Below are 27,975 nucleotides of genomic sequence, written 5' to 3'. Positions count from 1 at the left end.
GATTTGATCTTTCAGTTAATTATCAATCAGCAGTTTCAATAAATTAAGAAAAACACAATAACTAATATTCTTTATGAATATTTTCGTTGTTCATTTTTTTCTCGAGCACTAAACACTATGGGCGAATCTACCTTAGCTACTTTTTAATTTGGATATAGTAGGAAACCAGTAATGGCCCAATTTACGATTTGACTGCCCCACCGTCGGCATACAAGAGCAGGAGGTTCAACACTGAAGATAATTGAGCCGCCGATTCTGCATAGCGGAATAAATTTTGAGAAGCTGAGTTCTGAAATTTTATTTTTCAGCATCGTTAAAAGATTTTTAAGTTTAACTGCTAAAATAGACAGGTCTGTTAAGGTTTTCCATGTTAGACAGGTTTTTTTTTAAATGAGTTTATTTAACCTATTAATATAAATATAAAATTGAATAATCTTTTGTTATATACTTAGAAATATAAACATGCAATAAATCACTTTGTTTGCATCAGACTCGACATGTATTATGTACACACTTTATTAACAGTTCAGCTAAATAACACTGGGCTGCGATTAGCATTTTAAATTATATAAACTATAATTACAAATAAATTTACAAATAAATTAGAGATTAAGCAAGACGAAAAATAGGAAGGAATACTGGAAAAAATGAAGTACACACAAAGTTTAAAATTTAAATCACTCGGGCGTTTCTCTTATAAAAAATATGTAATATACATAAAAGTTTGTGTTCTTTTTTTTATGTGTGGACGTCATATAATGTATTGGAGAATCGGCGGTTTTTCATTTGCTGGCTAGTGGGCCCTGCCGCAGAGGCCGGCTTCGACAGAGCCGAGTTGGCCAAGATATGGGTAGCCGCTTTTCGCTTCACTCGGTGAATGGGCCGTCGTGTACATCTGGCCTGTTCCGCTCGCCGCCGCCGACGAAAAAAGACTGCAACAAACAAAAGCAAAAAAAGTTGAGACATTTAAATAAAACTATATTGGGTTGTCCTAAACAACATAAGGCAAAAACATGAATAATAATATCCATGGGCATCACCTTATCGGCAAAAGACCGAAGCGGTTCCCACTGTGGGGAAGCAGTCACTACAAAACATAATCTAACATTATATTGGACTGATTGAACAAATAACTTCTTTCAAGTAATTAACATTTTTAGGTAAAGTTTTTGGTGGATCAGTATTTGTTTATAAGTATGTCATGTTACAAAACAAACTAATATTAATATAATCCCTTTCTATTCGAACGAAATATATAAAGAATTGTCTAATTTCACGCCCATTACGGAGACAAGGAGACCTCCATGTTTGTGTTTGGACGTTAGGCATCGAATTGAAAATGGTTGATTTGTTCACGGGGCTAACCGAACTGACAAACAGTCTTGAAATCGAAAAGTAAATGTAGTTCAAAAAGGGAGTTTATTGATTTTAGTCGATTTCTCATCCGCACCGACTGCCGCTGGCTAACGGAGCAGCTGACAAATCACCATTGGCGCAACGCTCATTTTTTTTAAAGGGAAATTTCGACGAGAGTCGTGGCCTCGTTCGTTGACGTAATCGAATTGCACAAGTAACGTTTATAAGCCATGTATGCAAACCAGTGCGTATGCAAATATCCTTGCCCACGACTGAGCGATTTTCTATTTTCCCACAGCCAAAAGCGATCAAAAAGCCGATTCGGAGAAAGTCCGTCTGTTGTATTCCAGCTCGGCTCTGTGTCCAGAACGTACGACCACGGGAATGGAGGAACGGTTCGACGGAGACCACCGTTTAGGGAAAACGGACCGTGAAAAGGGCCGATCAACTAAGTGACCTCAGGGGCCGACTTTGATGTTTTAGAAACAATAGCTGCACACGTCTCTTACATAATGAATGAACCGACCACCTTCAGTTTAATGTCCACCTACACGATATCCGGACGAGAATCCATTCTGGCTGGCTAGTGTTTCACTGGGTATGGCGGCCACCCTCGGATTCTCCACCCCTAGGCCGCCCCTCTGACTCACCCGCCCTAATTTCCAACTCACCCCTCGGTTCACCCCAATCGCCATCGACCCGCAGTAACGATGCACGGATTTACATTGTTGGGACAAGGCTAACGATAGTTGACTATAACGACTTTGTGGTGACGATAACATTGAAATCAAACAACGCCAAAACAACAAAAAAATACCCACAAATCTATTTGCTTAAAGTGAGATAGAATAATAAGAGAATCGTTGGCTTTTATGTATAATTAAAATTATGACTATACCATTGAAACACTACACCCACCCAAGTTTCTATGAATATTTACGTACTACTGGTATAAATAGTAAAACTTGTTCACTAATGCTGTCTTTAGAGCGCATCCCGTTCAGGTCGGCTATCTGCAAACGCTACAACAAGCAAAATCACAAAAAAATTATAGTCTCACCCATGGCACAAAATAAACTAGAAAATATTAGGAATTCTTTAGTTTTTTCTATTTAATTCTATGGGTTTAGACTAGACGAAAGGTTTTCATTCACTCACGTTGGTTTGAGATCAAAAGAACACTTTTTAAGGGTTTTATCGTTGTTTAAAATGGATTGTTGAAATTTTCGTGGTAATGAACAAATAGTTTTGTCGTCGCCGAACATCCTGGTCCGCTTATCTTCGCATATTTGGTGCGCCGGCCCTTTTTTTCAATTTTTTTAATTTTTACGAAGCGTTCTAATATGGTAGAATTACTGAGGAAGGGAAAAAGTTAACAAAAGTTTGACAGGCAATTACAATTCAGACGGCTACACATACAAAAATATTTTCAACGCATCTACGATCCCGCGGCAAATACGGTTGAAAAAATAATTTTCACAATTTATTCAGCATCAAGCAGATACTGAAAAGTTAAACCTTTGGACCAACGTAGAATATACAGTGTACAATATTATATATTGTTTATTTGGTTGATCGTGAGATGCGGTCTGGTGTGACGTAGGTTTTAGAGAAACATTTTATTCATCGTGCCAACGTTTCTTTCTTTATTGAGATCATCTTCAGGGCTCAAAGTGTTTGTTTTCTGTATAGATGTGTCCTTCAATTTGAACTGGAAGTAAATGAAACTATCTAATATAATTTAATATGTTTAACATCTGTTTTACGCATTTTCACCAACGTTAGTTTTCCATATTGGATCTGAAAAGATTTGAGTCACACGATAAAACAAAATCAGTTTTTATTCTCTGTCAACAACCTTTCCTCAGTTAAGCTTGACCAATCACGGAAAACTCAAGTGTGTTTGGAATAATAACAATAGATTGTTATAACAAAAACAGAATGTCGTGTGGAAAAATCTAATATAAAGATTTAGATAATGTCGATATGGTGCAGGTCTTACATCCGGGTTACGGGTTCAATTAGCTGAAAGTTTTCTAATGCGGGTAGAACTTAAATTACACCAAAGGACGATAACACAGGATAGAATGTGGCCACTTGTTCACCGTCCGAAATGCCACAATTGGATGATATTATCCCAACGCATGTCCTGCTAAGGATGTTACGTACACAGGAATTGTCAGCACCTACATCACCTAACTAAATGATTTAGTAGATGATGGGGTTTGGCGAACTCATGTTGAACCGGCACACGGGCACTACTGGTTCTGTCTTCACTCGCGGGTTTTTTGTTTGAGTTATTCAAACGCGTTTCGGCATTACGCCATCTTCAGTGAAAAACTGTCAGCCATCTTCAGTCAGACAGTTTTTCACTGAAGATGACGTAATGCCGAAACGCGTTTGAATAACTCAAACAAAACACCCTCGAGTGAAGACAGACCCAGTAGTGCCCGTGTGCCGGTTCAACATAAATGATTTAGATTAGGGTCCCGCATGTTATGCCAGTCTAGCCTGGCAATAGGGAAAACCAGTAGTTTGGTCGTTTCTGATCATCTTGATAGGCATGTTCTCTTGTCTTTTGACTCTTAATTGTACTCTTTTGACAATCTTTACTTTTGTCTGTCAAACGCGTTTAAGCATATCACCACCTTAAACAGCGGACCAGAAACGGCCAGATTACAGGTTCACCGCCCAGCAGACTTCAGGAAACTTCTAGATTTTAATTGTTGAACCAGTTTACGTTAATGGAAGCTTTCAAGTGTTCCTATCAGACTATAAACGTACTTCGCTGAGTTTCGGGGTTAAAAAAACGTTTTGCCAAGCTCATGTGTCTTACTGTCTTAAGGTTTATTTTGATTTGTATCCAATTTAAAAAAGTAACTAATAACTAAAATGCAATCAAAGAAAATTATTATTTTTGCAGTTAGGTATATTACTTTTGGTAGAGCTGTGAAGTAATTTTTACTCAAACTATTATTGATCGCAATTGTTTTCTGTTTCTCACTGGGAGCGATTATAAATTTTGCCAGTGGGTGTTCGCGTTTCGAAAACCGAAATAGGTGAGATAGAATGAAGGGGGTTTCTCTAGATGGTCAGATTCGTAATTGATTTGGTTTTGGACAAATTCGCCTTTTTCCCCTGTTGACATATGGGTACGGATCGGGGACGGAGGAGGCTGGGAGGAGGTTTGCCGGCAGCATGGAGGAGGTGGGGCAGGTGTGGGAATAGACACGTATCGAGTTGATTGCATGCTTTTACCGATTCAACTCCTCCTGGCCTCTAATCATGTCCGGGCCGCCTCGAGGCACCTACACGCCTGCGACAAAATCAACCCCCCCCTCACTTCCTACAAACCATTATTGAACTATTTGCTGTCCATATTTCACGTACCGGGTGAAAACGGTACAATCGAAAACATAAAAATTGTTTCCCACCGGCGTCTTCCTCTTTTTGGACAACAGCCGTCTAAAATGGAAAATGGGGGTAGTCCTTTGGTCAATTTACAATATTTCTTACCCATCACTGCTTTATGAAACTTGTGAGTGAAAATTTATACACATTTTAAACTCAAGTTAACAAGGAGAAATTTGTACTAGAATTCAGGACATATCAGAATTGATAATCTATAAAAATATTTTGCCCAGTATATATCAGCAGGAGAAGGATGTCTTTTAAGAAGACATCACACGACACCTTACTAAAATCTTGACCGCGAGCATGGTCAAATAAATTATTCACGTCGAAACCCGCCTTTTGGTAAATGGCGAGTAAAGAAGTAAGATAATTTGGTTAACAGCTATTTCATCGTCGAGTTCACGGCTCTTAGGATGAAATTGTAATTCCCGAATGATCGTGCCAATTTTTTGTTGAAACACAATTTTTTCTCACCAAATCTTCACTTTAGTACGACGAATTGAGACTAAAAAAGTCGAGTTGGTCAAAGCTTAACAGATAAATTCCAAATCAAGTATATTTTCAGGAAGTATTATAACGATGAGAATTTGGCCTACTTCTTGTCCATTTATAATTTCTTTGGTTTTTACGGACTTCGCTCTCAGATCATAACTCAACTAACATGATCACGCCAATATTGTAGAAACACAACACATCTTCACTTTAGTACGAAGAATTTGAGGCTAAAAAAAGTCGAGTTGGTCAAAGCTTAACGGACAAATTCTAAATCAAGCACGCTTTCAGGACTTCTAATAACGAAGGATCGTTGGAGATTTTGGTCTTGCTTTTGTCCCTTGATATTTTCTTCGGTTTTGACACACTGGAACTTTGTTACGTGTAGTTCGTCATTCTTAGGTTAAGATGGAAATTACAGAACATACTTGATCATGTCAAGATTGAAGAAAAACTACCAAGAAGAATGTTGTGGTACACATTTTTATCATTGTTCTAGATCATTTTTTAATCTGTTTTAGAGTTTAATTATTTAATAGTTTAATCATATTTACATAGGCATGATTTAAAGGAGAAGAAATGAAGAAAATCAACGCGAACGAGCGGACCGTTGTTTTGCCAACCAGTTGCGTACCTGGCAAACCATTGCTTTTCACAGCATAATAATGATTTTTTTATGGGCCCATTTAGATTCGTTGAGATGTTTACAAGTTAAACTTAGAGTAAAAGTTCCATTACCAAGGGTAATGACATGGAAAGGATCCACGAAAAACCGAAAAGCCAGGATAATGGAATTTCTTTTTTAATGCGTTAATTAAAAGCTGAATTAAGAAGACACTTATAGATATATCACTTTTATTAATATGTATCTATCGGAAAAAAATCGATATGCTTTTTTCAAAAAAATCGTAAAAAAATTTCCAAAAGATAAATAGAAAAATGACTTTCACAGAATCGTTGACAGAACGATACTAAAGGCCTATGACTTATGAAACCTTATACCCTTCATCAAGCAGTTGTTTGCCTTGCCTTCTTGTACTCCAAATTACATGCTATATTTAAAAACACGTGTTGATCCCTTATTTCTGCACACGTTAAAGCTCCATTTTAAATATGTATACAAAACCCTAAAACTCCCTGGTCACCGCTACACGAAAATTCAGCTCAGGGATAATAAACAAAAATATTTTCTGGTATGAGCACTGGAGTTCCTTGTCAGATAGATATCCTTCTTTCCGATTCTCTCGAGACAACCTTTCTGAATGGATGGCAAAATTCCAGTGCATTCTTTCTAATATAAGGACTAACGATAACAAGAGGTTTTTGGAGCGAACGCTGATAACAGAGACACGCCTTTTGTACAAGAGGCTTGACCGAAATCTCTATGTGTTCTGCTTGATGAATGAGAATCATGGAAGAACACTAAAACTGAGGGATCTCTGCTGGCTCTTCAACCTCCGAGATGGACATCTGTTCCTTAACTCTACCCCCTTGACAGGTTGAGGGATACTCTGAGCAATACAAGGGAAAAGGAAACCATCGTGCACTTTTTGACTAAATGTACCATTTTGTCCGAGATGCGTGCTTCTTATTTGGGTAGTGCTATGCTCTCGGAAGAAAGTCTAGTCACACTTTTAAATGAGCCAAGCCTGCAGCTAATAAAATTCGCTCGCCACGCCTGGTTTTGCCGCTAGGACTGGTAGGACAAGAGTTCAATTTTTGATTTATTTGAAGAAATGTTTATTTAATTAGTGGTATATAAATCTATCTTGTTCTGTGTTCACCTGATTATTTTATTTTAATTTTATTTTATTAATTTTTTTTAAATTAATTAATTAATTTTTGGCTTTGGTTTTCTTTTTCTTTCTAATTATGTTATAAAACCCAGGGAATATTTTTATATTTTATTGGCCATTTTATCTTTTTTCAATATTTTATCAGTGGACGGATATTCCATTGCTGTAAATAATTGTTTTTTTAGTGAGGTTATTTTGTTATTTATAAAAATTTTTAAATAAAGTATTATTATTATCATTATTACTATTTCCCTGCAACAAGCTTCGAAAGCGGAGGTTTGTGTAAAGAGGGTGCGTCATTCTGGAACGACGTGCCTAATGGTGAAGGGTTTAGTACGTCGTGCCAGAACTACGGTTATAACGAATATGTTCATTGTAAAAAGACCGGTGGGAGTTTCATAGCAACTAGACAAAAGACGGTGTTCATTGAATCAGAAGTGATTTGTTGCCCTACGCGAAGTGTATATTGTACAAATACGGAGACCCAGGGCACAAATAATTAGATTCCGGGAAAATCGAATCCTTGATAATTGAGGTTTTACATTAAAAGACAATGGGATGCCTCTCGTCTGATGATCTGATCACCCTGATGCGTTTAAAAGTAAATTTGGTGTCAGTGGGAATTATCGGTGTCTTCTGTAACTCCTTTCACATTCTCGGTACCAAATTACGAGATCATGACTAGTCACCATTTAATTAACTTTTTCCCAGGTAGAAGGCATCTTTTCTACGGGTGTGGTCCGGGACGCGCTAAAGAACTCGACAGTTTTTGCCTCATTACACCTGTTGAAAACGGCTGTTCCTAATGGGCGCAGTCCTCTCTTTATTTCCTACTTTTTTGCGTTAGGTTTCTTCCGAATTTTTTTAACCCGCCCTACGGGACTGTCTCGGAACGGTATTCAGAATTCGACCGAGTCACCAAATTACAGGGGATCTCCAACCGGGGTGCACTCTTAATGGTACCGATCGATAGCTCGATTACCACTGGCGAAAATCCATTAGCGCAAGGAGCAGGTGATTCCTTCGAAAAAACCCTAAATATTTTATTCCAGCATGGTTTTTAATCGAATTGAAACGTGCGAGATGGACGGGCCGAAATTACCTCCGGCGGGTAAGCGCGTGCTTTATTAAACCCGAGAACACACGGACAAGAAAATAAAGTAAAAGCGGATATGATTAAACCTACCTGGGATTAAAATGTCCAGGCCTGCCTTTGAAAAACGCACAATTTTCTTAAGATTGAACGGAGACGAGAAATATTAACGTTTTACACGATATTCTGTTCACCAAAAAATCATGGCTTATGCCTAAAGAAACCTTGATGAATAAGAATTTTTAATAATATTCTTCTTTTCGTATTTCTAAGTTATACTGAGTTGCACACTCGACTAAAGGAAACTAGATTATAGTAGATGGTGTTAAAAAATTTTTTGTTGACCTCATCGATTGTTAGGCACCAATAGAAAATCTCTAGGCCCCGAACCCGGATCCTCAATAAATCCAAAACCTGGTGGAACAATACCCCAGACACGAAACACTCGAAGAGATCCATAGAAGTGCATGCTCTACAAAGGAATTATTGAAAGGTTATCGCAACAGAAGCAGGATTCTGGTTGGACTGCTGCAGGGCACTGCCACCTAAGACTACGTGGCACCGGATATGAGTACAGACAAGAAACACTGTTCGGATACTGCCAGAAAGAAGTCTCCTCTTCTTAACAGAATAGTAGTAGAACACGTTTTATGCTTTTATACGGCTTTAGGTGGAGATTCTTGCAACTAGAAGAGAAAGCCTCAAGCAAGATCTTACACTACAGCGTCAAGACTATGGCGGTTGATTAACAACCTGAAGATTTCCAGTGAATTATAAAAATGGAGTAGCACAATAGATCGACTCAGGTCGAGGTGTAGAAGGCCCTGTGGTACCTCTTTTATCGCCTATCCGTGGTCATCCCCTATCCGTGGTCATACAGACAAATCTGAATACCATCGATTCGTGCTTGTTTTGTCGTTATTTCTAAATTATCGACAATTTTTTCACAGTTTTATGCCAAATCGTGCTAATAGATGACTTTCCATGTTGTCTTTAAAAGTTTGATAATTTATTCTTGCATTTTATGACTGTTGTTAAGTATTTTTTTATATTTCCAATATTGCTTATTATAGTCTTTTAATATTTTGCTTTTTCGATATCGATTGAGACAGAATATTTCAGCGTACCCTGAAAATTCAATCGTGACCGTTGTTCCGACTACGGGCTTGATCTCAATGCTATTTTTTCTCGGCCATGATCTAAAGGATGTAAATGTATTCTAAATGTCATATTAATATGCGGTAGAGGAAATTCGGTTGTCCACATCGTTATTTCAGTCATGATTTAAAAATATGGAATACAAAGCCTGAGCAAGGTGATTCGTGTCGGTTTCTGCCACCGTTTCGCGATGCCGGTTTCTGGAATGTCTCAGGAGTACCACACGATTAACCGCCTTGGGGTGGATTTCTAACTCTGCGACATTGCTGTGTGTTCAGTGAAAAATGTAAAAGAAGGGAGATTTTTGAAGTCTTCCTCGTTCAAAGCTAAAATTTGTTTTCTCGACTTTGCTCAGTTTTTATTTCTCTTCAACATATGTCACACGTATAAGTTACACTCTTAACTTTTTATTTTTTACATCCGTTCAAAGAATGTTGGTATATAGGTATAATGGTGGATATCGTATATTCTGATAGATTGAGGCCATAAATAATCATTAAATATTACCTGTATGTATCCGCCCATGGTTCCGGTTTGGGTTGAGCGTGGGCGACCCGAGGAGGCCATGCCTGCGAGCACTGCGGCTGGTAGCCTTCCGGGTAGGTCGTGGTGGTGCTGCCGGTCGCTGCTGAATAGTAAGGCGCTTGCTGGCTCATCCATCCCGGCGATTGCCCTGGAAAAAAATTGTTTTTAATACATGTAAGAATTCAGAGAAAGGGCCAGGCCCGAACGATTTGAGAATAAAGGAAATAAAAAGGGCGATTCAGAATTGAAGGCTGTTGGTATCCGAAATGAAAGGGGAGTCGCAGTGCCAAAAATGTTATTGTTCCGAGAGTGAGATTGATACTCTGTTCGTAAAATAGCACGGTATTAACGGATGAAATGACTGGGTTGGACTCGCGACCATTAGATGCCTTCTATTAGGAAGGCGACCCATTATCTTGGAGGAAGAGGACGTGTCCTCCCACAGTCACGGACTGTTTTCCCTACAGCGCCGCCGCCGCATTGGGTCACATCTCGGTCAAAGGAGACGGTGAACCGTGCAGAAATAATTGTTCGACAGCGCATCCGGCATTCGCTCGAAAATTCATGTCCAATATGAAAACCAACAGAGCAAATTTCAATACAAATTCAGGTTAAAATTACATTTTATGTCCGTTGTGCCTTTTAAAGGATGCCTTTTATTTTAAATAATTGTCATGTGCAAAAAAAATTATGTTTAATTGAAATTCAATATCAATAACATACTTCCAAAACGTGAAAATTGCCTACAATTGAGATACATTCATAAAACTTTTCATTGAATCACACACCATTTGATAGTAAATAACAATATTGGAAAAAGTCTTAATTCTATACCATATAATAATCTAATTAATTTCCTTTCGTGCATGATGTTACTGCAAATTTTATAAAACCCTCCCAACCCCCATAAGCCAACAAATCGACCCAAAATCTCGCATCCCTTCTCGCCGACTGAAGAGGCGATGACCGCGAGATCTGCTAGGAAGTGATGGTGATGGTGGTGAAAGTGGAAATGACGTATTAATTAAACAGACAAATTTTAGCATCACTACAATACTACGAATGTTCATTTTTTTCTACGCTTATCTACAATGTTGCATATATATCCTTTCTCCTTCTTACATACTTACTATTTGAAGGTATTGTAATGTACTGCAAATTTAACGAAAAAAGACAATAAGCCGTAAATGAAGAAATAGATGACGAATTTGAATGAATGCTCTTTTTATACGAGCAGTAGACAAATTTCGTTTTTCTTCCGAGATTACTACCAATGATTATTTGGAGATCGTGAGATGCGGTCTGGTGTGACGTATGTTTGAGACAAAATTTTCTTTATCATGCCAACGTTTCGATCTTTATTGAGATCATCTTCAGGGCTCAAAGCGTTTGTTTTCCGTGTAGATGTGTCATTATTGTGTGCCCTGGGCACTCTCTACACGGCACACAAGAATGACATATCTACACGGAAAACAAACAATTTGAGCCCTGAAGATGATCTCAATAAAGATCGAAACGTTGGCATGATAAAGAAAATGTTTGTCAAAAACCTACGTCACACCAGACCGCATCTCACGATCTGCAAATAATCATTAACTAACCGTCACTAAACACCACACATTATTACTAATATTGTTAATTGTAACATTTCTGTTGGATGAGTGCAAAATGAATTACATCTATTGGTATTTTTACTTAGAAAATAATATATTTAAACTTTAAAAAATCTGAAAATTAGGCCAAATTCATCGGTAATCGTTAAATACATCGAATCTACTACAGCCGATGTAACTCATCTATCCAAAATTATCACATATTTATTTTATTTTTGTACCAAGACGGTTACTTCAAACCAAAGTCCTTTTGTACTTCGTTAAAACTTTTTTTTCGTTTTTTTTCTGTAACCAACGACAATTGTTAATTGTTATATTCTTGTTTTTACGAAAGAAATAGTCTTAATGGGAAAAATCTTGAATGTTTGTTGTTGGATAAAGTTGTCCATTAAAAAATATTTCAAAATGTTGCACAGTGATTTCCTTGGAAAAAACGGCCAGTAATTCAGATGACAAATTTTTTATTTATTTTCAAAATTAAAACGACCATATGGATATAATGAGTCTTCACTACCCAAAATTTGCAAATTAACAACGCTGTAATAAAAATGAATAACTAAAAGTAAAAACAGCAAACTGTAAGTATTGACGAAACACATTAATCAAAAGATATGAACAAAATAATATATTTCACTAATACACTGTTTTTGGATTTTGGTCGGTGAAATTATAATTTCATATATGTTTTTAAGGATTTTCTAGCACACTGCACTTAAAATCACAAAACCCTAAAAAACCAATTACCTATATAAAATAATATATTTGACTTCAAAAACTATTAAAGTTTGGATGTTGTATGGAGTGGATTATAAATAAAAAAACTTGTACGTCTTACGTAGAAATACGGTCAGGTTTGCCAGATTTAGAGACGGCTGTCAGATTTTGCTAATTTCTTAATTTTACAAGAATAATTACATTGACGATTGTTCCGCGATCTTTAATTTTTAAAAAATAAAATAAAAATAATAAAAAAACTTAGAAATACTGACGAAACTCATCAAGAACAAACAGATATATTTAAACTCACAAACTATTAAAGTTAGGATGTTGTATGCTGTAGATTACAAGTACAAAAAAAATTAAACCCCTTCAATTGAACCCAGCAAATCTACCGAAGAAACTCATTGATCCAGAGATACGAACAAAATAATATATTTTACTCAAAAACCATTACAATTTGGATCGATTGTTGGTCTGTTGTTTCCGCAGTTGAATACAAATATATTTAAGCCTTCCGGAGAAAAACAGTCAGGTTTGCCAGATCTTGAGACGATTGATGACAGATTTTTACAATTTCATAGGAATAATTACAGTGAAGTTCATTTTGATATATTGAGAATCACTGGTACCACCCAAGTATTTTTAATAAAAACAGCGCCATTAGCAGTATTAGAAAACAAATCTTTAACTGCTGACGAAACTCACTGATTCAAAATAGGAACAAACTAGTGTTTTAACTCCAAAATTATTTAAAGTTTGGCTAGATCGATGATGGACTTTTGCCGTATGCAGTTGAGAAAAAATAATTTAAATCCGTGAAAAAACAGTCAGCCAAATCTAGAGGAAACTGGTGTCAAATTTATATCATTTTAAATTTTTACAATTACGTTGACTGTCATTATGATATGGTGAGTCACACTGGAACCATTGACGGTCAAAAATAGAGACCTGCAGAATGAGTTAATCGACTCGGCAATCGTAATAAAATAGGAAATTTCTCACTTATGGCTAAATTCACCAAAGCTACGAACAAACCAATATATTTTAAACAAAAATTTCTCTAAAGTTTTGCTCAATCGATGGTCAGTCAAGTTTGCCAGATCTAGAGACGACTCAGGTCAGATTTAGATAATTTCAGAGTTACACAATTATATCGATGATCATTTTGATTTAGAGTAATACACTGATAACAGTATTATCCAAAAAACAGAAACAAACTGCATGATTTAAGCAACCCTGGTTTGCGCAGTGGCCTACCGTGTGATAAACCTATAGTTTGATAGTTGCCTATCATCTTGGTCCGCCTATCCTCGCTTATTTATGACAGTCAGACACGTTTCGGCGTTTCACAATTTTCATTGAGTGTTGTGAGAAATCAACTTGACAGTGAAAATGGGGAAATGCCGAAACGCGTCTGACTGACAAAAATCATCGAGTATAGGTAACTATCGTATAAATCTGTCACTACTGATGAAACCCACGGATCCAAAGCTATTGCACTTTATTAGGGATGGTGGATACTAAACGGTGTATTTTAACTTAGGAAATCTTAACAATAGAGATGGGCCACAACTATTAGCATAAATACAGATTATTTATATATAAGATAATAAGATTGATCTTATTCAGAATTCAGGGCTCGTATTGTATGTTATTTATGTCTTGTTTTATATGAGGTCAGCAAAACTGAAGTGTATCTACTGTTTTTAACTTAAATGCAAATCCATTATATTTAGTGGTCTGATTGACCAAATTACTTCTTTCAATTAATTAACATTATTAATTTAATTTTAACGGTTTTGGTTGAAAATGAAAAAGTTAGTCTCACGAGCGGGATTCGAACCCACGTCCTTTCGGCTTAAACCTTAAATGTCAATGTACTCTTCTTGCTTTGACAAGAGCCTTACGGAACACATGGATCCAAAGCTATTATACGTTTATTGTATTTATTATTAGTATTATTTATTATTTTTACGAACTAAACAGTATATTTTAACTTAGAAAAACTTAACGGTAGAGATGGGCCACAACTGTTAGCATAAATACAGATTGTTTATGTATATGTATTTATATGATTGATTTTATTCAAAATTCATGCCTCGTATGCTTTGTAATTTGCTAACTATCTTTATTTATGTCTTTTTTTACATGAGGTATGAGGTCAGGATGTACCTACAGTTTTTAACTTAAGTGTCAATGTACTTGCTTTGGCAAGAGCCTTACGGAGGAAGTGAATCTTATTTTGTAACCCCTTCTCGATATTCGTCGTCAGAAAGGGGTGCTCGTACACATCCAGGGAATAGAGTCGAACTTAAGTTTCTGCCATTTTGAAAGTGGCAGGAAGAAAGCGACGTTGACAGAGGGATAGATTGCAAGTGGAGGGGACCGGGGTAGAGTATAACGGATTCAAAATGGCCCCTATCAAAACAGTGGAGCCCTCCCCACGTGAAGGGGGAATTCGCCTTTCTCCGGGTGACTTTAACGGTTGCCTCGATATTCCCGACGGTACCTCCATCAGAAACCATTGAAAAAAATAATCGAGGAAAAACACGACCATCGGCCGGAAGACATGTTTAGAACAATTCTTACTAACATTAAAACTCAAAGACAAATATTTATAGAGACTTATAATCCAATGAAATATACTTGTATTGAATACTAATTTGTTGAATTCGTAAGGAGAGGTCAAGAATGAGGTAGTTTAAAAAAACACCTTTTTCATTATTTTGCCGACGTTTCGACCTTTATTCGGGTATATTTACATCTTAAATGTATTTTTCCAATTTTTGTAATTTACCCAGGCCCTGAAGATGACCCAAATAAAGGTCGAAACATCGGGAAAAAAGGTGTTTTTCTACAGTTCATCATTCTTGACCGCTCCTCACCACTTCAACAAATTATTAAACATCAGGTCACTAAGAAACACATATTAGTCTATGTTAATTATTATGATACTTAACATTTCATAAATACTGTCTCTCTTTCAGAGCTTTAAGCTACAACTTTTTTTTTCAACAGAAAAAAATTCTTAATATTTTGAATTAATTTGTACCAAAGTTCATCCAGATTTGAACGTTCTGAAATTAAATCATTGCTTAACGAGAAAGTAAGTGCATTTATAAAAGTTACGTTATTTCGTAAAATAAAATAGTTTTTAAATAAGAATACTTTTTATTACACAATAATAAAATACAACATTACATGTTCATCTCGAAACGAAGATGGATATTATTTTTTCTTCACAATCTGAAGTTACACTTCATGTATTGCTTAAAAGTGTTGAACCTACCCCCCCCCCGTATTCCCAGGTTATTTGCTATAGAAATTATAAATAAAAATACGTTTTGGTTTAACAGTTGGACAAACCTGTCTCGGAAATATAATTCTCCTAATTTCTTTCTGGAATGACCAACTATCTACTTTATTGGCAAGAGTAAGTCCAGCTAGCCGAGAACATTTTGCGTCTTGTGCCGCTTCTTCCACACATTTTCTCTTTTCCTCATCTAAAACCTTGCTTTAATATGTATAGCTGACCGTCCAAAGATTGTCTTTGTCCCAATTAAGATGCATTTTTAAATTACGAGAAGAGCTTGTTTATTCGAATCATACTTCATGGCTAAAGCGGATTGATGAACAATGTGTGTATCGTTGTTTAATAATGGTTGGGTTCGTGAGGAGCGGTCAAGAAGTTTAGATAATTTAGAAAAACACTTTTTCATTTTCTTACTGCGTTTAGACCTTTATTCGGGTCATCTTCAGGGCCTGGGTGAATTGTAAAACATATGTCGATTGGAAAACTTACGATACAGAACCAAGTATTTCATACTTACATAAACTATGGTGCTATTCTTGTGGTGTCATATTGGTATTGTTTGAAATTTTTGCCAAACTTGAATTTGTATTCTGCTGATTTCATTATTATTACTATGATTGGACAGGGTGGGGGTCGCGGTAAATCTGGGAAATTTTCTCTGATCGAAGGCGGTTTTAGTTAATTCAAAGGAAATCGAGAATGGGGATTTTCTGGATTGGAAATGTGATTCTGCATTCAATATTGGCAAAGTAGTTAATTATTAAGGACGACAACAAGGGAAAGGGAAATATAAAAATAAAGTGTAATAGTTTACTTGCTTTATGATTTGGCTGTTAATGTAACCTATTTCTAAAATGTTGCGTTTGTATTTTTTTCAGTGTTTATATTATATGTATTTTGTAGAAATCAAAGTTAAGTTGTTTTTCTAGTGTGTGACCAATGCTAGTATTGGTTTTTGCTGTCACAGATGTCTTGCTTTTTCATTTTTCCAGATATATTACGATGTAATTCCAATATAGCTAGACAGTTCATACAATTAATTTTATAAATTACATCAGATTTGTACGCTGTTGGTGTTGTGTCTGACTTTGGGAAAAAGCGTGTGTACTGTTTTGTGGTTTTTAAAAAGCTATTTTAATGTGTTCTGAGGAGATAAATTTACTTATTTTGTGTGACAATGTGTGGACGAATGGAATGGACATATATAAGTAAGTTTGTATATAGTTATGCATACTACCTCTGAGATTTGGGCACCTAAATACACTAACGAAATTGCGAAATTGGAAGAGGACAGCTGACATTTTTTTTTTTTAATTTACATCTCCCAAGGAACACTCCAGACCCGTGCATCACATTAGAATGCGGAAGAGTCCATCAAAATTTAAAGTCTTTAAAAGAATTCTTAGTTTGTGGCAGACAATTTGAGAATGCCGGACCATCACTTGTCTTTGATTAGATAGAAGTTCAACTCTGAACATCGATGTAGCAAGCCCTAAACTGATGATGGTGAAATACTGAAACTAAAAAAGAAATCTCGGAAATTTTTCTTTTCCGGTCCAAGAAAGAATGAAGTGTACTATTTTATTTGGTTTATTTACAATATTCCTAAAATCAAAACTTCTGTATTATAGCAATGTGTATCTGCAGGAATCGCTTTTTGGAACAAACAAGATATCGTAATTCTATAGTCACGAAAAATGACTGAATAGTAGGACATAAAAAAGATCTCATTTGTTAAATTCAAAGTACTTATTAAATTGTTATTAAAGAATATTAAATTATTCTTTACGAGTTTACAACTTTTACAATGCTTTATGACGGAAAAGCTTTTTTAGGTAAGTACAGTTGTACGTACAAATTTCAATAAATTTTATTTTTTATTTATTCTTTTTTTAACGATTACACAAATTTTGTTAAATTGGTTGATGGTTGATGTTTCATTTCATATAGTAAACGGTTTTTTGGGAACTGAAATAAACAGAATATCCAAGTTTAGTTTAATTTTAATACCTAATATTTTTTTATGATTTCTGCTCTATCACATTTTTCCCATTTTACAAAGAAAGTTAATTAGCTAGTTAACTATTCTTTGATGGATAATTTCCTTCACGAGATTTTCAACTACTTAGGGATGAAAATCTACCTTGAACCATCAGAGAAAGTGGGGCACATCTTGACACAAGAAAAACTATAGTTGCCAAAATCGTTCAAAGCAAGTTAAAAACTCTGGAAATTCTGTTCGTCCGCTTGTACATCAAAAAATTTCCGGGGTTCAAAATTTCAATCTGGGCACATGTCAAAATATATTTTAAAAAAGTTTATGTCTCTGTTGTCGTGTATGATGCACTTGTAAACAATTGACCATTCTACAAAATGTGACAAAAAAAAGCTAAACAGGAAAGGTTGCATGTTAATATTCAACCTAATGGTATAATTTAAACTGTGAACAAGTTACAATTGCTTGGCTATGAAAATCATACCACATCCGCTCAACTTTCCTGATCGGTGACTTAAATATTGCCGAATCTTGAGAAACTTTAATGCAAGAAAAGGTCCTCCAAATTAATTAATTAATTAAATCGGAGATTAAAAACTATTTTCTGGTTTAGATCTCTAGAATCTGGTTTTAAAAAAAAACAGCCGCTGGTAAAAAAGTTTAAAAAACGATGATGTAATACAATATACTTTTTTTGTCAACTTTTTCATATATGTCTCTCATGTTCTAAAAAACAGAAATTGCTTATGCTTGACCCTATGATTCTTTTTCGTAAATCTGTACCTACTGTTTTGAATGTTAGTATTCAATTAGTAGTTCAACTTCCTAAAGAAAGTCTATTTTTATAATAAATTGAAAATCATATTGGTATTTGCCATATTCGTGATGACTATGATGTTCAAAGCTTTGTCTTTTTCCAATTATGAAAATATGGCATGTGGCATCAACTCCCACACTCCCATAAATAGTCGGAACGTTTCGACACGCGTAAGCATAGACGCATTTATTTCGATGTTTTTCTTCTTTTCTGAAGTTGTTATTATTATAAGGTTGTAAGCGATATGAAGGTATTTCCAGTAATGACACGACAGCTATGATCCCTGCCGCTTCTTTGAAGGCGTCGTTGCCAAACCATCGGAAAAGGGTGGAGCGGGAAGAGGTTTTTTTTAAAACCCTGGGATTATCTCTGCTGGGAGTCGTGAATTAAAGCCTCGCCCCCAGCCCTGTAATAAAAGACGGTACCGAAATGGTGGGGCCCGGTCAATGATAGAGCTCAAATAGTTGTATTGCCCCTAATCATACGGAGTGCGATAAAGGTGGAGCAGTTACGAAAAGACTTCAATTCACTAGGTGAGTAGGCGATCCCGATTAACTCCCCTAAATACCACCCACCCTTGCTCACCGACCTCCCCATAACAACAATAATTTAGCCCATCGCTCCCCCAGAGATGCTTTTCATCAAAACGTCATTTCTTAAAGTGAAAATCAAGCAGTCCCTTTCATCCAGTCTATTTTAGAAGTGTTGCCGGACTACTTTTGGTATAACAATTCATTGTTCTAATACTGGATCATTTTTAAAAAAAGGTAGAATTCTTTCGTTTCAAAAGGCTCGAACGATTAAAAAAAACGATCGATAAAAACTATAACTATAATAAAATAGTTAATTTAATTTCCTGCATATTTCGAACATACATATCGGTTTGTTTTATTATTTATTATCATATTTCCCAAGCCATGCAGATATGCTTATTTGTACTTTTCATTACTTCAGTTCAATTGACTCTTTTCATAAATAGTGGGTCATTGAATATATGACTATTGAGTATGTCTCCATTGAACGATTGCTTTCGAAGATGATATGGTTGGGGTTTTTACCTCCTGGTTGCATAATTTACAAAATCAGTCATCATTGAACATAACCATGTTGCGTAGGTGTTTTCTCAGATGCCAGTGACCGGTATATAACCTTATCACTTCCCTGAGTTTCACCATAACTAACTGTTCCAATTAATTATTCTTTTTACTTAAGGTTTTTGGTTGAGACGAATAATTAGTATCACGAGCGGGATACGCCGCTGCTCTAACCAACCACTTGAGCTATTAGAACAGCTGCGCATTGAGCCGAACGTTGTGGGTTCGAATTCCGCTCGTGATACTAATTTTTCATCACAACCAAAAGCCTTGGATAAAAAGAACAATTAATTGGAAAAATTATGTCGTCTAAGCAAATATGGAATAACTAACTATTTGGTGAGAATTATTTAATTATGAATTTTCTATATCTGGCACTTATTCTGAATTCTTATATTTCTCTTTTTTTGTGAGGACCTTTCAGGAGGAGAAGTTTAGGTTAAATCTTGTTATCCTAATTGTAGGTTTTCGTACAAAAATTGGTCTTGCAGACTACTATGGCCAGTTGGTCTGCTTGTTCATTACCCAAAATTTCTTTGTGCCCTGGCCCTCGAGATTTTGACAAGTTGGTTTTCAGGTGCGGTATAAGACCAATTTTGGTGTTTTTGGATATTCACTAGTGCTTACCTTGTGTGGGGAAGTTGTTGGGGTGCTCAGAAGTGTGCGTCGTCGCCGAAGAGCTCGGATGGTGATATTGCGGGTGGTGGTGCGGTGTGGAGAAGGCCGTCTGGAGAGACATGGTGTTGAACGCGTTCAGCTGCTGCGAGTTGAGCTGCTTCCTCAGCCTTGCCCGCCTGTTGCTGAACCAGACCTGGACCCTCGCTTCGGTCAGTTTCGTCTTCTGGGCAAGTTCTTCCCTCGTGTAGACATCGGGGTATTGGGTCCGTTGGAAAGCCCTTTCAAGTTCCTCCAGCTGTTCGCCTGTAAACGTGGTCCGGCTCCTACGCTGTTTCCTTTTCAGCGGTATGCCAGGTTCGCTTTCCGTGTCCGAATCCTCACCGGAGCTAGGACCTGACACCAAATCGAAACGAAACCATTTGTTATTATGAGTATTATGGAAATTAAATTTAAGTCATACGATTGGACAATTCTGACTCGAAAACTATTATTCACGAGGATTTCAATCAAAAGTACTTTAAGTTTGACCATGATTTCTGGTCTATCCATCTTTCTAGTTTGTATGTGACACATATAGTTCAGAATGCTAATACGAATCTGGGAGACAAAAGTATAACAACAAAAGTGCAGACAAACTAGGAAGGATAGACAGACCAGGATCTTCCAAACGAGCAAATACCTGTTCATCCCTTAGAGACATCAAGAAGGAATGATTTAATTAAAAATTGTTGCTGTCATTGAATAAATAGCTTCCCATTCCTCTGAAATAAAAAATTATAATGCATGTTGACCAATGTTGATCTTGTTAGATTTCATACGGTTTGAGGGGAGATAAACCTGTGATGTGGATATTTCTGTTCATCCTGATATCCTTGTTGTTTTGGTCTGTCAGACTCGCTTCGGCATTCTGCCATATTTTTAATAACCACCACTGAACATCAGTAAATTACACAGGTCGCAAAATAACAACAGACCTAAAGATGCCGAAATAACAAATCGTCTGACAGACCAAACCAGTTTTGATAGACAGACCTGGAGGAATGGGAAAGGACCTTACTATAATTTTAATTGGAGTATGATTGCCTTTTGATTCCAACAGAACAATACCAAGGATACGTTTTTGAACAGAACAAATTAATTCAATCCATCATTTTGAAGAAACAAAATAAAGTTTGAAATATTTGCGTTATTTGGAGAATAGACAAACTCAATCGTAACAAATATATTTGTATGAGTTGCCGCTGAATACATGGTTACGTTAAATATTCGCGATGCATCCTCGGGCTATAGCAACTGAATAAATAAAGCCAAACAGACTATGTAGAATATATTAGGCAATAAATTTCCCGTGTTAGACGAGATTAGTCCCGACGGCGGTGTGATATATGCCTGAAAAGTGGCCGAGATGACATTCCCTGGGTGGGAGAGGCGTGTCGCCCGGTTATTCATCATCATTAGGTTGTTGGAACAGCGATGAAGACTGGTGGTTGATGCGGGTGGGGGAATCTGCCACATAGGTGGTCCCTCGGGATTATGTCATTACCTTTCACCCTCCGCCCGCCCCCGGATCAACGGCTTCGGCTATCCTCAGGACCGTCATCAAAACATGATTCCCGATTTTTTTTTACACTTTGCGACCGGCTTTGTGGACGGAGCTGGACGCCGCGATGGCAAATACCTTACGATATCATAACAATGATGAACTAAACGACCCTTTTGACCTGTGAAATTAAGTATTGTACATTATCCAGGAAATTGAAAGTACAAATAGTTTTAAAATGGATGAACTTAACAAATTATTTAAATGGCGAAACGGACACTACAAACCACGCTGATCGGAGACAAGGATCGTCATCTCAGACTTCACCAACACAAGATAATATGAGATTTCGTCTTTAGGGCGACGGGGGATTGAACGTGGTTGTTGCTGTTCTGGTCTGCCCTATCCTCACGGCGTGGTCTCTCAGACGATAGGCAAAACGAAAAACGTTCAACAGATCAAATCTGCGAGGACAAGTACGCCAGGAATGGTCGGAAAGGACCTCATTACAATAAGAATAAAAATAAAAGTGAACTAAAACTACCTTACTTATGGACGAAGTCAAACATCGTAAATATCAAATCTACTAACATACATCAGAATAGTTATCTAAAATAAAACGTTAATATATTTTACCGCCATTAGTTATTTTTTAATGCTGTTTACGAAACGGGTTTTTGACTGCTGTATGTATACCAAAAATGATGTAACTAAATGATCAATATATAAGCAAACGCTGCGAGCAAATCGCGAGAGATAGTGAATTAATTACTTTTCCGGTCATTTTATCATTTATGTAAAAACGATAATATAACAAGTTGGAGCAAAAATTGAGGTGAAATTTAAAAGGATGTTACATAAACAACAAGGGTTAGTGTTCAATTTGCAAGTTTGTCTTTGATGGACTTTGTAAAAAGGCTCGGAAACGACTCCTCGGTGTGGTCCGAGAGTGGGACAAGTCGGTCAAAGTGGTCAATGAAGTACCTGAAACGTGAAGACAACTCAGGAGACTTTCGACCGCAGACGGAGCCCAGCAGGTTCCATTGTGTACCAAATTTTTATTGCCCACAGCTTTTATGGGCTTTCCCTCAAGAGCCAGAAGGGGCCACATCCCGGCCAGGGCGGAAAGGTCCAGTGAATCTTTTGATGTATGGCACCACTCATCACGTGCGACGTTAACAAATCAGCGGTGCCTCATTAACGAGATGCGAGATGCATGCAGCCGGTTGATGTATCGCAACCCACTGGGCCGGACATAATGACTTGTTATCATCTCTTTGGGTGGTTCTTCAAACTTCGGCCCACATGATGGAAACCCATCTGTTATGCTTATTCTATCCTAAACAGGATACCGCGCGTCACCTTTCACTTCGTTTCATGTGAATAAGCCAGCCTTCAATCACGAAGCGATTTTAAAACGTATTTTTATTTGGGAAAACGTTAGGAAATATAACATGGCACATATATAATTATTAATTATACAATATTATAGAGAAGAATATTCAATTTCAAAAACAGTGGGAACCTCCAATTTCAGAAAGCCAAGACGCGTCGACGATTGTTCATAACTATGCAAAATCGATACTGCGACATACGCCGCTTCAATCTTCCATCCACAATTAATTCAACTAATGACGTTTCATAACTTCACTAAAACAAGTGAAAACTAATAAATTGTAAATACAGTACCAAATTTTATTTTGCGGATCGTTCCTCAACGGTCCGCCCAGCCTCGCTATAACCAAAAACCCTTGACGTACCTGTCAATAATGGCCCTGTTCTCACAATTAGGACAATTTACATTACATCATTCGCAATTGTTCTATTTTTCCCCGTTCAAATTGTCCAAAATCTTGCTACACTTATGGATTACAAGATCTTTACTTACCGAGAATGCCGTCGATGGAATGATTTTTCCTCAGGTCACCCTCATCCCTCCGACCACCACGAAGAAGACGGGAAATTGAAGAAACCGAAGGTGCCGTGTTTTTGTCGCAAACGCCATCCTTCAACAGATTGATAAAGCTTATAAAGATTATTAATTCTTAACAAAAATCAACGCTAATTAAATTTCTAAAGCATTTTTATGAGTAATGAGGCATTAAATTTAACATTTAATACAGTGTAGATTGACCTATTAATTTTTTATTTATTTTAACTGGTTTTATAAGAAGTAAACTGTGTTATAATTTGAGCTTGGGGATAAATTGGAGCAATCCTAACGATAATTTATATATCTTTTAGACGTACGAAATGTATAAATTTACTTTATGTCGTCTTTCTTGAAAATGATAAATTAAGATGATCATAACTTAATAGCCATGCCTAATAATCATACTTAATATTGTGATGCTTGTTTCTCTTGCTATGTTGACAATATTTCAGTATTCCAAAAACTCACTTTGATAAGTCGATCCCGGATCTCCCATGAAAAAATCCCTGGACTGTCACGTTTGTACTGTTCTATCCTCCTTTCTACGTCCGGGGTGGCTACTCTCGGTTTGCTACCTCCAATTACTCCCGGCCGTATCGACCCAGTTTCTTGATATCTGTTGAAATAAGAAAATTAGACCGATATTTTCTTTGAGAAAGAGATAGTCAGAGAGAGATCACGTACCTGTTGAGGATTTTAGAGACGCAGCCGTGGGAAACCCTCAGCTGCCTCGAGATGACACAGGGCCGGACTCCAGCGGCTGCCATCTCGACGATCTTCAGCCGGATGTGGTTCGGAAGTGGACGGCCGTTGATGAAGACACCTCCGAGCTGGTTCACCCTCCCCTGCCCGGTAAACGCACCACCTGGAACAAAGGAAAGGAGAGAAAGCGTTTTTAATAAAGTCTGTAAAGCCGTATGACGTGTTCCCGGGGGGATGTTCCGCGATCACGGGACGAAATGTCCCATAATTAGAGGGAACGCCGGCCGCACCACTTGTAGATCCCCGGGTATAGATAACGCCTTTTAAGAGGCTCCGGGCTATACAAGATGCAACACCGAGCGACCACCAAAACTCCCACTGGCAGTCAGAATTTATTAAAAAAACCTCGACGACTCGGCTGTTACCGAACAAGCCATATTTATTCCGGACAGGCCACCGACATGTTTACATACCACACATGACCAAATCCTCTTATATATGTCTCAATATTATAGTCGTTAAAAAACTAATTTTCGATCCGAATTAAAATCCAGAAAACTTTCGGTTCAAATAAACCACTCCTATATTGATTCAAATAAATTCGAATGTACATTTATGAAAAGGTAGATTTTGTAGCGAGAAATTCATATTAACCTTGGGTCCGATATTTAAATGGTATAACGCTTAAATTAAATCCCACTATAAAACATTCTTTTGACAGGATTTCATTTGGAATTTTTGTCGATTTCCAAAATTTATTGCTTGTAGTCTAGCGCCATTAATTGACGCCTAGCTTCATTAGCATTATCCTGTTAACATCCTATTACCATTTCATGCTAATGCTAATAACAAAAGCATAATTAAAAATACGAGCTGTTTGTTTGTCCCTGATACCTACAACAATCGAAGACCGATTCAAGACTATTCAAAGCTCGAGCGAAGCTTCACAATGCTATTTTTAAGGTGCCTATAAATAAATAAATTATTAAACAAAATACTGCCGTCCTGTACTGTAAGTTGCTTTTGCATAGGATATATCAAACACCATAGAAAATTTTCTTTTTTTCTTTTTTTTCCGTATACTGCTAATTGTCCACTCTCTTCTTTGATATTTTGATATAGTTTTTCTTTTAATTATTTTCTGTTAGATTAATTTTATATTTTTTGTTACCAAGGATTCGCAACAGCAGAGGTCATATCAACTTTGGGGTGGTACAAAAAATCCCATTTGCTTTTGCATATGATATGTCAGCCATCCTATCCATTTTTTTATACTGCTAACTACTTGTCCACTCTCTTCTTTGATATGGTTTTGTTTTTATTATTTTTTGTTATATATATTTTTATATATATTTTATAGTTATGTATATTTTTTTACCAAGGATTCGCAACAGCAGAGGTCATATCAACTCTGGGGTGGTGCAAAAAGCTCATTTGTATGTTTGTAAGGTTCGATTGAGGGTGGATTAACTTACAATGATGAGCACCGTGGCAACGCCTTAACCTTGCGGCTACTTACGTCCCATTTATAGTTATTAAATTAGTTTATATCGAGTTTATTCAAAAAATAATTTTTTAAGAGTTGTAGCAAACGGTGAAGTTTCGGAAGTTAACACCTTTTTCCCCTTGATACTATTGACCCAATTGTGCAAAACGTAGAGGAAGAGCACGGTTGTAGGCGATTATTCAAGAGCACGTCCAGTCAAAAGGCGTGAAAACAGTAAATAAAAAGTCCTCGTCACAAAGGTGATGACCTCATCAGTTCTGGGTCATCTCGGCAATTAAATTGATTTGTGCCGGTCCCGGACCCAGGTGTGGCTAGGCGATCTGGGTTCTTTTTTTTCAAGAATACCTGCGTAGCGTAATTGAGGAACCGTCCGGGGCTGACCCAGTTGGGATGAGCTCAGACGCAGCGGAACGAAACGCCCCATAATCCAATGCAGCATGAACGCCGCCGCGGCGTCTTACGGTTGCTATTTTGGATACCGATTTCAAGGTCCGGCTGTGTCTTTTCCGGATGAAATGAAATGAAAAATGCAGCCTCCCGTTGCACTCCAAGAAAATAAAAGGTGTTTCGTTCCGCCGGTCCACCTTCAGCACGTGCTCCCCTGCCTGCTGACCATTCGGGACTTCGTGGCTGAAGGTAATCAATGGATTATTAGCCATTCCATTGTGCCTTAACATTCCAGGCAGACCTTTTCATAACTTTCCGAAAAATATTTACCTATTTTCTGTCCAGAATGTTCACTCAAGATGTTCTGATGTAATTCTACGATGAAATGATAATTATGAAATGTATTACTCCTAATTCCGCCATTAACTATTTCCAGTTAATTCTAGTATATCAAATTGCGGTAATGTAATGTACCAATTTTAATAATGACAAGTAAATTATTGTCCTAACCAAGCCAAATTTTACTACAAGTTTACTTATTTTCTTACCTTTTGTTATCAGAGGACTGAAGCCGATAATATACGATACCATGACAGTAGTAGACCCCAAAAGAAACTAGCTGTAACACTCAAAACTCCCACATACACACGTTTAATGTAATCACCAAAACATAACACAATGAACACTTCCTCTCGCTAGAGATTTCGGTTTTTTCTTAGAGCTATAAGTATTTTGCGCTAGAATGAACTAGGAGATACAAGTCAGAAATAAAGCTTGACTAATACTTTAACGGCCTTCCCTGCCCTCGCCTTTTGTTGTAATTCAGCGTTTTTTCTCATTTTACGACGAAGATAAGGCACACAAAGACTCGATAGCGACCGAAGCCTACACAACAGCTTCGTGTCTTTTTTTTATTTATTTAAAAAATAGATTGTTTTCATGTTTGTTGAAAAAACTATAACTAACAGGACTTTATCAGTAATTCATACATTGAATTGTGAAATAGTATGACACATCGCCTGCCTTCAGAATTTATTTAGTTTGTCATTTGTTATATTAAAAACGCAACGTTGGGATTTAAAAGAAAGTAGTGATGTTAGCACGTTTGCAGACGTATTTGGAACAATAAACCAAAACAGTGAAATAATCAGAAACCACTGAATTACAGGTCATCCTCACCCAGCATTCAACAAGTAGAAATAAATAGATAAACTGTATATCAGTGTTATTGTATAATGCCAAGTAAGCATCACTGTATATACACTGACACGCAAAAATTCTGCCCACTTGTAATAACTTGATTTTGTATATATTAATCAAAGTTTCACGTTTTTTAACGTTTAATAATTGAATCTTTGTCTAAAAAAGTTTAAAAAATGTAAATTGCTAAGGAAAATATATAAAAAATATTTTAAAAAATCTAAAAATTTAAAAACAACGGACAGATAAAATTTGTTTTAATTTTGTTTTTTATTTTTAATTAGCATTTCAATATCAAGTATTCTCAAAGACGCCTCGGCATATTTTCTCCTCAGGCTGGAAGAGTCTCTTTGCTGGAGGTTAGCCCATTCTTCTCGAAGAGTCCTTTCAAGATCGTGGAGTGTATCAGGAAGTGATGGACGTGCTCTTATTCGCTCATAAATGTTCGTTGAGGTTCAAGTCTGGAAAACGTGATCCTGATGTTATGCCGTTGAAGGTAGTTTGTACGATGCAAGCGACATGTGGACGTGCATTAGAATAGGATTGTCGCTGATTTCATCTAGGATAGGCAACGCATGATATTCCAAAATTTCATGATATACAAAACCGTCAAAGACCCCCAAACTTCATCCACATAGCGAGTGGACGTAAAAGATCCTCCACGAATAACAACCAACTCTGTGCGATTGTCCATTGAAATT

At 36.8% G+C, this 27,975-nt stretch overlaps 1 protein-coding gene across 1 annotated transcript in view; it reads right to left on the bottom strand.

Annotated features, from left to right (window-relative positions):
• Window positions 1-428: 428 nt before the first annotated feature.
• Window positions 429-27,975, bottom strand: part of LOC106674346 (protein gooseberry-like) — a 46,819-nt gene continuing 19,272 nt past the window's right edge. Inside the window, exons 2-7 of the mRNA XM_014406990.2 lie at window positions 24,163-24,343; window positions 23,947-24,094; window positions 23,434-23,551; window positions 20,015-20,398; window positions 9,817-9,982; window positions 429-932 (exon numbers count right to left, since the gene is read on the bottom strand). Of these exons, the coding sequence (XP_014262476.1) occupies window positions 794-932; window positions 9,817-9,982; window positions 20,015-20,398; window positions 23,434-23,551; window positions 23,947-24,094; window positions 24,163-24,343 (1,136 nt within the window). The 3' untranslated portion in view covers window positions 429-793. The remainder of the gene's footprint in view (window positions 933-9,816; window positions 9,983-20,014; window positions 20,399-23,433; window positions 23,552-23,946; window positions 24,095-24,162; window positions 24,344-27,975) is intronic.

Source organism: Cimex lectularius, unplaced genomic scaffold (genome assembly GCF_000648675.2).
Source record: "Cimex lectularius strain Harlan isolate CLEC.00 unplaced genomic scaffold, Clec_2.1 scaffold24, whole genome shotgun sequence".
Classification (NCBI taxonomy): Eukaryota; Metazoa; Arthropoda; class Insecta; order Hemiptera; family Cimicidae; genus Cimex; species Cimex lectularius.
Note: the sequence above shows the minus strand (reverse complement) of the source record. Positions and strands in the feature narration are given on the sequence as shown.